Genomic DNA, 12,418 nt, shown 5'->3' with positions numbered 1-12,418 from the left:
GTTTTGTTAAAGGAGAAAAAAATGTGAGCACAGAGCAGTGGTTTTGAACTTGTTCTTTGCAGTCAGTCTTTGTAAGGAACCCAGACTGTAAATCCAGTAAAGCTCTCAGTATGTAGGACTGGAAATAATGAGTTTACATCACTAACTACAAGTATATGTATTGATATCATCTTGGGTGTGCGACATATACATGACGATTGTATACTTCTAGTTTTTAAGTACAACCAGGGAGAGATCTAATCGAGTGAGAGATACTGGTACTGGGACGGTTTTACTATTAGATGAGAGAAATGGATCGCAGTCCCATGCGGGCTGGCACGCCGGGCCGTCGGAGCTTACTGCAGGACCTCTCCGGCTCCTTGCTCGGCACTAGTCTCGACGAGGAAGACGAAGAGCGCCTTGGCTTCGAGATCGAGCTCCATGGTGATAATGACAACGACGCTGACCTTGGCAGTGGCGTTGCCACGGACGTTGTCAAGGATTACAACCCGTCGAACGCCCGAAAGTACAACAATCTGTACTATGATGACTCTCCCAAACGAAAGTGGAGCGCAACCTCATCTTCGTCGGGAGAGAGCGTAAGTCCAATTCTCCCCACCCGTGGTCGTCACTCGAAGTCGAACTCCGACGGCGATATTGGGCGCGTTACCAGGACACTAGGACCAAGAAAGTCAACACCAGTGAAATCGCAAGCCGCACAACGCAACTGCAGCGACTACCAGCTCGTCCGGTCCAAGTCCGACCCCCAGTACCCCGAGGCCTACTTGGCATCGCTAGGTGATCTCAACGATGGCCTCGATGTGATAGAGACCCGAAACGGACGATCCCACAGCCTGATCGTCAGCGGGAAGGTCTCAGCGACGCCGAAGAGTCACTCCCGTCGAGGTAGCCTTATCCCGCTCAACCTTAAACAGTTATTCGGCAAGGGGCACAGTAACGACAGCAAACACCATCGGAGGGACAAGGGCGACATCCCCGACGTACCGGACTACGCCTACACACTGCCGATGACCGAGGCGGAGAGCGAAGAAGACAATCAGGTATATTATGTAGCCATCTTTCTATTCGTTCTCTTTTTTACATGGTTTATATCACAGAGTAACACATGGAATTTTCTTGTCATGATAGTTATAATTACGAGTGTGTGTTTGAGTGTACATGCATTTGTATTATGTGTATATAGGCTTTAAGATGTGTGTGTATGTGTGTGTGTGTGTGTGTGTATATTGTATATATATATATATATATATATATATATATATATATATATATATATAATTATATATATATATATCACATTCCGGTTTATTACATAAAACACAGATAATATGCACAGGGTTGATTCATAGTTTTCCTCATGGAGTTTTGAAAATAGAAAGATCAAATTCAATCTAACCAAGATCCTGTGAAATGTCTTTTTCTTTAGAAAAAGAAAAAGACATTTCACAGTATTTTCTTTAGAAAAAGGTTATGATGTATATACCCAATCTTTTAGTTTCTTTTTTTTAGGGGGGGGGGAGAATGGGGGAGTTCGATGCTGTATGATGGGTTGCATCATCACTACAATAAATCATTTGATTTCATTTGGTTATAAGATTCAGCTTATGTCTTTTCTCATTTTCTTAGAATATAATTGCGTTCGAATTCAAGACTCATTCAGGCAACATTTACATCGATCAAACACGTTTTGTATGTATAAACTTTCACTGGGCATCTCGATCTTTAAAAAAAAGTAACGTGATGTACACATGAGCGTTTTAGGAACAGTACAACGGTGCATCCACTGTCCAAAACGCCAAAGAGAACACAATTTATGACAGGCGTACACACTAAAGAATTCTTCCCGAGAGATAAAACTTCCCACAGAATAAGCTGGCCTTTTAACTGGACTTTGACCGCGACGACTTTGATCACATTCAAGATTCAGGTCCGTAACGAGGGGGGGGGGGGGGGGGGGATTGAGGGGGTTTCACGAACTTATCCCACCCCGTTTGCTCCTTGGTATTGCACTGTGTGTGTGAAATAGTGGAACTGAATAACACTTGAACTAAAAAAGGTCCACTTTTTCTAGATCTAAACTCCCTCCCCATCCCCCCAAGAAAAAAAAAATCCTAGTGATAAAAGATGACGTTCCTGGGATTGGCTGACTCATAATCCTGGATATGAAACTCAACAGCACAATACAATTTTATATTACAAACTAAAATCGCGAACAATGGTGGATTATCTACACTGAAAAGTGCTTGATAACCTATCAAAATGTCGATTATGTTTGTTGTCAATTGTGTGGTGTTGTCCAGAGCGCAAATAAAAAAAAGAAACAAATATGTTATTTCATTATTTTTGTTTTGTTTTGTTCAGAGTGATGCATCCGTATGAACGCAAAAGGTAGTCCTTTGATTCTGGTTCTACTTATTAATTATTACTTAATATGGGATATAGTGCCGGATATTTTAGTTCATCACTTACCCGTTTCAAATGTATAGATCCAAACAATACTCAATAACTTTACTTTTTTTTGTATAAAGAAATGCGGAAATATAATCAACGATCAATAAATCAATTAGTCAGTCAGCCAGTCAGTCTATCGATTTATTAATCATTCAATCAATCGATAATAATCATTCTTCAATCAACCAATCAATCAGTCAGTCAATTATTATTAATCTGTCAATAGATTATGCAATAATTGGTTTTGTGACATGAATTGGAATTGACGGAAGGAATCTCTTTCAAATAGCTATAAAAATAGCTTTCTTGACAATGTGATGAATTTCTCTTTTGAATTTCGTCATGCTAGTTACCAGCCGAATTTGTTCTGCTATTCAACGGCGTTATTTAGACACGTCGCCCCGGTGAAAATACTACCGCACACAAATAGATGTCACCCCATAAATAGAGAGAAAAATAATGGTTTCACCCCACTGACTTGCGACGATTTCGTGGGCTATTGTGTTTCACGATGACGTCACCGCAAAGCTCTATTCTTAATGGCTTGAATAGACGGCGTGCCTCAGGTAGTTTCTCTTTTAACTTCTGGCCCGAAAATACTGTTAACAGCATTCCAAATACACTACTTTTTGAGTGAAATAACCCTGATATTTTACACAGAGTTGAGCCTCTGAATCAGTATACATCTCTGAGGTATGGGGCCGAACTTGTCCGACCAGTTATTCCTTACACCATTTTTCGTCTTTTGACAAGCGCTCGCCGCTCATGAATAGTATGGTGAAAGCATAAGAGAAGATTATGTCAATACTTATTAACGTCGTAAAATGTGTAATCAGAAAATGATACCCTTTAATGAGCAAAGGGTATTAACGTCTCATTAAAAGGGACGAAGTGAAATAAAGAGACAATAATACGGAATGAGAGGAAAATATATTAACGACTGTAAGTGCGTAAAATGAGTTACAGCGCATTAATATACTTATGCACTCAATCACTGTTTACATAATACGAATATAGTCACATACACCCATACTATACGCGCATGCACACATCGGGCTTCCTTTATTACAGTTTAAATCACGGTTAAAATGATCTGTATGCAGTTATGGGACAACAGTGGTAGAGAGAGAGAGACAGACAGACAGATCTATTGTAAAAAAAATGCACATCCAGATTAACAAAACAGAATAAAATTTCAGGGGAAAGAGCGGCAGATGCAGCAGTAGAAAGGAAATGGATAATCACCATATCACAATAGACACTAATAATATAAAATGAGAATGATATAGCGTCGCTATATCCAAAATGTGCGAGTTCACGCATTCAATTGAATCGTCAGCATTCCATACATTTTGTGTGTGTGTGTGTGTGTGTGTGTGTGTGTGTGTGTGTGTGTGTGTGTGTTACTTTCTCTTTACGACAATGATTGATGATCATATTATCTTTAGCTATTTCCGACCGGAAGAAGAGGAATGCATTCCGTGGATATATCGTACTATATGGAAAGCGAAAGATGTTGGGTGCATGGATATTCTTTGTCTTCTGTAATATTGAATATTACGAGCAATGGTGTATAGAAATCTGAAACGTGTAATCGTTTCTTTCTTTCTACGAGCAATGGTGTATAGAAATCTGACACGTGTAATCGTTTCTTTCTTTCTACGAGCAATGGTGTATAGAAATCTGACACGTGTAATCGTTTCTTTCTTTCTTTCTCTGACGCTGAGCAATGGTGTATAGAAATCTGACACGTGTAATCGTTTCTTTCTTTCTTTCTCTGACGCTGAGCAATGGTGTATAGAAATCTGACACGTGTAATCGTTTCTTTCTTTCTTTCTCTGACGCTGAGCAATGGTGTATAGAAATCTGACACGTGTAATCGTTTCTTTCTTTCTTTCTCTGACGCTGAGCAATGGTGTATAGAAATCTGAAACGTGTAATCGTTTCTTTCTTTCTTTCTCTGACGCTGAGCAATGGTGTATAGAAATCTGACACGTGTAATCGTTTCTTTCTTTCTTTCTCTGACGCTGAGCAATGGTGTATAGAAATCTGACACGTGTAATCGTTTCTTTCTTTCTTTCTCTGACGCTGAGCAATGGTGTATAGAAATCTGACACGTGTAATCGTTTCTTTCTTTCTTTCTCTGACGCTGAGCAATGGTGTATAGAAATCTGACACGTGTAATCGTTTCTTTCTTTCTTTCTCTGACGCTGAGCAATGGTGTATAGAAATCTGACACGTGTAATCGTTTCTTTCTTTCTTTCTCTGACGCTGAGCAATGGTGTATAGAAATCTGACACGTGTAATCGTTTCTTTCTTTCTTTCTCTGACGCTGAGCAATGGTGTATAGAAATCTGAAACGTGTAATCGTTTCTTTCTTTCTTTCTCTGACGCTGAGCAATGGTGTATAGAAATCTGACACGTGTAATCGTTTCTTTCTTTCTTTCTCTGACGCTGAGCAATGGTGTATAGAAATCTGACACGTGTAATCGTTTCTTTCTTTCTTTCTCTGACGCTGAGCAATGGTGTATAGAAATCTGACACGTGTAATCGTTTCTTTCTTTCTTTCTCTGACGCTGAGATTCTAGCAGCTCTAAAAGTGATTAGTAACTTTCTACAAAATTCAAAGTATTATATAGATTGAACCTGATGTCGACATAAATCATATTGTCTCATTGTTTGTCAGTATATCGTTTAAACACTGGATATACATTTCAGTAATCCAGATTGCACAAAAACTCTCTTCTCGGGTAAGGTGTCATACTGTTGCCATGCAGGAACAACCGTTACTATTATTGATTACTAGTATTAGCAGGGTATCCGTGATTTGGAAGTATGATCTGATCTCTCGAGGCTTTTTTAAGAACATAATGGCCTCATTTATATTCTGCACTTCTTCGTTATTACTAAACCTATTATGTATATACATGACACTATCAATATCGCAACCGGTCGACGGACACGACTTTTTTTTTTTTAATAGAGAAAGAAAATCATCTATCGGAAGAAAATGTAAATTTGTTTTTGCGCGAGATTTTCTGACAGTATAATATACTGTATTTGCTTTTGTTTCATTTTGCATGTATTGTTTTGCTTTCCGTTTTTTATTTGTGTCAGTTTTGATCTGAATTTCTTTTTTCGCAAAAAGGACTTTATTTCTATATATACGTATCGAAATATCCCACGGTTCAATCTAGGACTTTACTTAATGGTAACTCTTTGGTTAAAATTGCAACAGTATGCAAATGGGGTCATGCTATATACTCAGTAATCTATATACTCTGATGTCCTTGGCATTCCATTCATTCTAGTACTGTACAAGCGGTCATTTTTGCGAATTTCGCGAATCACAGCTGAACCGCGAATTTAACAACACGCGAAAATGTCACCCGCGTGCGCTGTTAGGTATTATGTGCGCTTATGAAGGCCTCTGTGTCAATTCGCGAAAGCATCTCTTGAAGATATGACTTCCACATTCGCGAAAAAATCTGTTCGCGAAAATAACACCGTATTATATGCAGTATGACAAGATGATGCTGCTCGTCCTCAATAGTCCTGTCTGAAATATGCACACATGTCATGCCTGACCGCTATTCAGCTTAAAAAAAAAAAAAACAGCAATGAATACTCTTTTTGTGCCTCCCACATGAACTGTGCTGTCATTATGCTGATTCATCGTCTGCGAGAGCAGAGTTATGTATAAATAGAAACGGATGGGACCAAGATAATCATTGTGTGCATGGTGAAGGAGGAAAAAAAGGCTCTCCTCATTGTGGAGCAATATCATCCTCTTTCAAATGTTCTTCCTTTAAGAGGAGCTGTCATTGTTTAAGGTTTGGATTAGATAAGGTTTATTAACCAATATCATTAAAGTACAGTACAACTTATACTTTCAACCGAAATGTTGAAGCCTGATGAGATTACCGTCGTTGATCCTGCCTCATGTGCTTGATATATATATGAATTAAGGCCGATGTAACATTTTTGACAAACATATCCTAAAAAATCGAGTGGAAATATTCACTCTTAAAGGAGTGAATACAGAAAAGAATGAATTTAGAGTGAATCTTGAGTGAAAAGGAACATTTTCACTAAAAATTCACTCTTTTTTTTTGTATTCACTCCTTTAAGAGCGAATATTTTCACTCGATTTTTTTAGAGAGTATATATATATATATATATACATACATATATATAGTATATATATATATATATATATATATATATATATATATATATATTGGTTTTGCTGATGCAGTCTAAGCAATTGCCGCAGTTTCGGCGAACAGACATCAATCAAAACACGTGGGACTGCTAATAGTAGGTGATGGGCTGCTCACTCCTCTCAGTGAATAGGCCCCCTAGTGATATTTTGGAAACACCTCTGTCCATAACTTTAACCGAATTCTAAAGGTAAAGTATACGGTATAGTTATAATGAAGATGATGGTGGTAATGATAATAATTACAATACTGATAATGATAATAACAATGATGGTAATAATAATACTAGAATGATGATAATAGGCCTAATTAAAAAAACAAAAAAAAAAAAACACACACACACATGGCCAGCGCCACATTTTCAAGTGAGTGTGTGTGTGTGGGGGGGGGGGGGGGCACTTCAGACTTTGGTGCCACTTCCGGGTTTCATCAGCTAATTAGCAAAATAATGATAATGATAATAACAAATCTTTTTTAAAAAAGGGGTCTTCAGCACAACTTTGGTGGGGTGCCCCTTCCGGGTTCTTCAGCAGACAACCAAAAACAAAACAAAGCAAAATAAAACAAGAACGTCTTCAGCGCAAAAACAAAGCCTTACCGCGCTCACCAAGGTTTCTATCTATTCTTTCTAGTGTCACTTAAATACGCACTTCGGGGGTTAAAAAAAAAAAAAGTGGGGGCCGGCTGTATGTCACACAAAAATAGAATAGGCTTAATGTCTCGAAATGCCTATGGAAGGATATCGAAGAAAGGAAATTAGACAAGAGAGAAACTGAGAGTAGGTCCTACTTGTACTATAACCACTGGCGTATAGGCATTTCAAGACTTTTACCGTTGCGTTTAATGTATGTGCTTACCACAAACACTCCTGTGGGTAATTTCACTCTTGCACCAGCACAAATAAACACACACACACATAAATCATACGTATTATGTAATATATCTGATATATCACACATATGAATTATGTATATAATATATATATATATATATATATATATATATATATATATATATAGACTGTGAGAAGGGGTATCGACCATTTACAGTACCAGTGTATGGCCTTCATTATTTGCATTCAGTGTGAAAAGAAGAGCCAGGTAGACAGACACACTCAACCCACACAGACACCGCCGCAAGCCTTTATATCCGCCATTAATAAGCCCTGATGAAGGTCCGTTTGGGACCGAAAGCTCGGCGGCAATAAACAGACACGTTGACCTAGCTACGTCCACCTGGCTCTTCTTTTCACACTGAATATATATATATATATATATATATATATATATATATATATATATATATACATATACATATATATATATATATATATATATATATATATATACATATATGTAATATACATAAATGCATATATGTAATGCATATGCATAGCCTGATATGATAATATATGGATAGACATATCTATACATTGTGCACAGGCCCTATTTCTTGCCACAAAAGCATTTATTCTGAAACAAACATGGACGACCTTATTTACCTGCAAAATCATGGTGCATGTGATTCCACATCTTCAGTAGATAGTTGGGGTGTAAGTGTGTGAAAAATATGTTGTTGAATAATAGGCCTACTTGGGTTTGGTGGTTAAAAAGAGGCAAATTAGAACATACGAAGAAGTCTGTACAAAATATTACGATTGCTAAGTAAAGCTTCAACCTATTAAAATCTAGCAAGATTTCCTCAGTATTCAAATCCGATTTGTGTTCTTGCCACATTTAGCTGACCGCCAATCGTGGGCCTTAGCATGATTAGACGTAAGTTGCTTGAGCACCAGATAAGCTCCTTGTGTAACTTCAAGGGCTTCTAGATCTCTTTAGAGCTAGATGTTATTCTTAGTCGATCTTTATTCCCTTGAACTGTGATGGAGCGTATAGTGCTCTATTGAGCTGTATCATGCAATTGTTCATGCCCGCCGGGCTTAACACCACAGGCAGTGTTTTTCTTTGTTTCCACTTCACTTTAAGAAAGTTAGTAAGTTAGTAGTCTTACTGAAGTAGACATTCAGCCGTTTGCGATACAGTCCAAACCAATTTAATACACGCTATAAAGAGGTTACTGTATGTTTTGCATTCGTTCTTCCATATTAAATGGATTAGTTTAACTGATAAAGCCTCGATTGAATGAAGACTCTTACTCTTAGATAAGCTCACAGAGAATTTTTTTTTTTTTTTTGTGGTAGGAGCCCCCTCATGACTAACGAATGGGTGGTCAGCCAAACCAAAGTGTTCTTTATCAGGAATGGAAATCCAGTTTCACTGTCTGAAAAGTGAGAAACATAACTAGGTAGGTCCATCCCACCATGCATGATACTCCTACTACTAGTAGCTAGCTGGCTTAGCTGGCGCTGGAACATGCACTGTCGTGTAAACAACAACAGCCCGTGGCCGTACCAAGAACTCACGCTGAAATGATATTCGTCACTACCATTCGTCACTACAGGTGGTGACCTGTTACTATCCAGCTCGTTAATATTAAAGATCAAGGAATGTTTTGATTCGGTATGAAAGTGTTTTGCTCTCAATCCACCGTTGGGGTCAAACAACTCTCGATATGCTGAGATTCTACACCGGTACCCATACACACTTGTTGACTGCTAACCACCATACGTACCAGTACCATCATGGTCCCTCCCCGCGTTCCCGCTCGCGCTCCCCGCCTCCGCCACAGCGGCGTCAATATCGTCCTGCCCCCGGCTCCCCGCCTGCACCTCGGCGTCATCGTCCCGCCCCGTGGTCTCCACCTCTGGAACGCAGGAATGTATCGCTCCGCCAATTCCAGAATATGTGTATCAAGTTCTCTCAAAAGGTAAGAAAACATAGAACTACACAGTAGCTGGTAGAGTCTATGTAATGTTGCCGTTCATAAGCCCTGCCGCGCCGAAAATTTCCACTTTTACAGTAATAACAATCACCAAAGGCAGATCTCTCTCTCTCTCTCTCTCTCTCCCTCTCTCTCTCTCTCTCTCTCTCTCTCTCTCTCTCTCTCTCTCTCTCTTTTGGGGGGAGTAGGAATATATAAAAGAGGTCAAATGGTTAACATGCAAATGAGGGTGTCTTGGCATCTTTAAGTTAATGTGGAAAGATCTGTTGCACTCTTTTATCGAATTTTGTTCATTTTTTTTTTCGCAAACACAATTACAGATCCTAATCATTTCAGGGGGTGGGGGGCAACTGAAGGGGTAACACCCTGGCAACTCTTCTTTTCCATCTCTCATATCTTCCTGCCATTATCAGGACACCCTATAGATACAATTTATTGGTCTATTGGTGGCGCTGTTCATCCTGTCGGTCTTGTGGGCCTTCTTTGCTTAGTGTCGGTCTCTTGAACCTCTTTTGCGTAATGTCGGTCTCGTGAGACTTGTATGCGTAGCATCGGTCTCGTGGGCTTTATTTGCTTAAGTGTCAGTCTCACGAGCCTTTTGTGCGTAGTGTTGGTCTCATGAGCCGTATAACTCCTGGGCTTATTTTACTTGATGTCGAACTCGTGGGCTTTATTTACTCAGTGTCGAACTCGTGGGCTGTATAACTGGTGGGCTGTATGACGTGAACTGTATGACTCGTGGGCTGTATAACTTGTGGGCTGTATGACTCGTGGGTGTCGGTCTTGTGACGTGCACCCGTCTATGGTACGTTATGTAGGGACTATCAAGGAGAACGAACTAGCTGAAGTGAAGATGCATGTAATCAGTAAATGGGGTAAGGTGGTGACTGGTTCAAGGAGCCATCGTCACAGACCAAAGAAAAAGACTCTACCAAGTACTGGCACTAGATTACAGTGAATGCAAGTCTTGAAGTACCATATTGACTGAGATTTTCTTTACCTGCAACTTCTGTTAGTATCGTTCGTAACTAGAAAAGCACTCTGAAAGTGCAGACCTCCGCCAAGCAGCTACTTTCCAATGATGACCTTGCTCATCCCAAAGAGATTTTTCTCCTCTCCACCACTGGAGAAAAGCTGTTTGGGCTCTTCCATAGAGATCAGTAATTTCCACCCATGTAATCCTTTGTTACGTCATAAACCCTCAGCTGCGCGGCACGCCTTGCCCAAGCAGAAACTAGAGCACGCACTTTAGTGCGCGTTTGAAAACCTCAAAAATGCGCAGCTTGAACTCCCGAGTTCATTGACCCTACCTGTCAAACTATCAAAAATCTTTCATAAATTCCCAAAATAATCTCGGATCATTACCAAAATTTAATCATTTGTTACTTGTGTCATTCTCAACCCTTATCTGTAAGTCTCATCCAAATCTGTTAACTACTTTTTGAGTTTGCTGAAAAGAGTTTTTGAGTTATTTTGCACACGGACTCACAAACTTGTAAACAAACGAACGGTAACAAAAACATAACCTCCTCCCTTGGCAGAGGTACCAATGATAATGCTATGGCTTTGAACCAACTGTGGGTTAGTATAGTATTTTGCCATTTTGTCTTTTCACAATGTTGGTTCAAGGTTCAATTTCACATTCTCTAATCAAAATGAATGTATAAATTTTTATAATAGTGCTGATAAATTAGTGTCATCTGAGGTGCCATTGTAGACCATTGCCTCTTCAGTGCCTTAAACACTTTGGCACGAATTCACAAAGGTGGCACAATCTTTGTCCATGGTTTAAACCATGAAACCGAGATGTTTATTTCGTTACGAAATTATCACTTTGTCAATGAAATGACTGATTTTGTAACGAAATAGGCCATGGGACACTTGGCGCCCCATACAAAACTACGGTCTTTATCCATGGTTTAAACCATGAGCAAAGATTGTGCCACCTTCGCGAATTTGGGCCTTTTAGATTCTGATTCCCAGTGGAGCAATGACTGCTTGATGTGTCCATATGACTTGTTAGTCAAATTTTCTATGTGTGATGACCATATGAGGTACTTTTAGTGTAGCAGCAGAACAGGAATGAGAGCAAATGCTGGAAAGAGTTCCATATGTATCCCCCACTATTATAGACCTATATTAATTAGCTTCCTCTGAAGTCCGCAATTCAGCATTTCTGCAGAATTGACACATTAGATACATACTGTAAAACGAGGTACGTTCACATGCATTTTGATTTCATGAAGTTCGCATGCATTTTAAGTTCGCAAAGTTCGCAAGAGCTGATTTTCACAAAATTAAAATGCACGCTTAAGACCTTGTCTACGCTATATGCATTGAATGTAAGAGGCAACTCGCGAAAATTTCATGCTGCGAAAATATGTTTTACAGTAGTGGTACATACAATGTACATAACAAAAACATTCTCATGCTTTTACTTTCGCATTTAGTTTCTGGGCGCATGAAACGAGCAGTAATTTTTGCTTTCACAGAAGATTTTGTCGTGCTTTTTACTGCAAATGACTATCACTGTCATTATTTTCAGGAAAAGGCTACTGATGGTGCCTCGTCTGTGAAAACGAGACTGAGAGAGAAAGACAACTTGCAGTTGCCTTTTAATCAACTAGTAATAGTGACAAGTGACATCAAACCCATAATTTCAATCAAGGAAATCATAAATGATGAAGATATAAATTCACAGTGACTGGTTTGTCATTATGATATCTTTCCTTGAATGTTACAAGTTCATTTAACCTGTTTAACATATTTAAGTTTTGCAACATGTCAGTCTCTCAGCTTTTTTTTTTCTTTACAGATGTGATGCATTTCACAATTTGCCATTGTAAACAACTTGTAAAATGTATGACGTCAAGCCAGAATCTCAGACTTAAGTTGTAATCTTC

At 39.0% G+C, this 12,418-nt stretch overlaps 1 protein-coding gene across 1 annotated transcript in view; it reads left to right on the top strand.

Annotated features, from left to right (window-relative positions):
* Positions 1-248: 248 nt before the first annotated feature.
* The window catches only part of LOC139707941 (uncharacterized), a 73,819-nt gene continuing 61,649 nt past the window's right edge, over positions 249-12,418 (top strand). The window contains exon 1 of the mRNA XM_071619937.1: positions 249-1,040. Within this exon, the coding sequence (XP_071476038.1) occupies positions 282-1,040 (759 nt within the window). The 5' untranslated portion in view covers positions 249-281. The remainder of the gene's footprint in view (positions 1,041-12,418) is intronic.

Source organism: Diadema antillarum, unplaced genomic scaffold (genome assembly GCF_040938485.1).
Source record: "Diadema antillarum isolate AM-2024a unplaced genomic scaffold, OU_Dant_1.0 seq00001286_RagTag, whole genome shotgun sequence".
Lineage (NCBI taxonomy): Eukaryota > Metazoa > Echinodermata > Echinoidea > Diadematoida > Diadematidae > Diadema > Diadema antillarum.
This window is presented reverse-complemented; position numbering and strand designations above follow the sequence as displayed.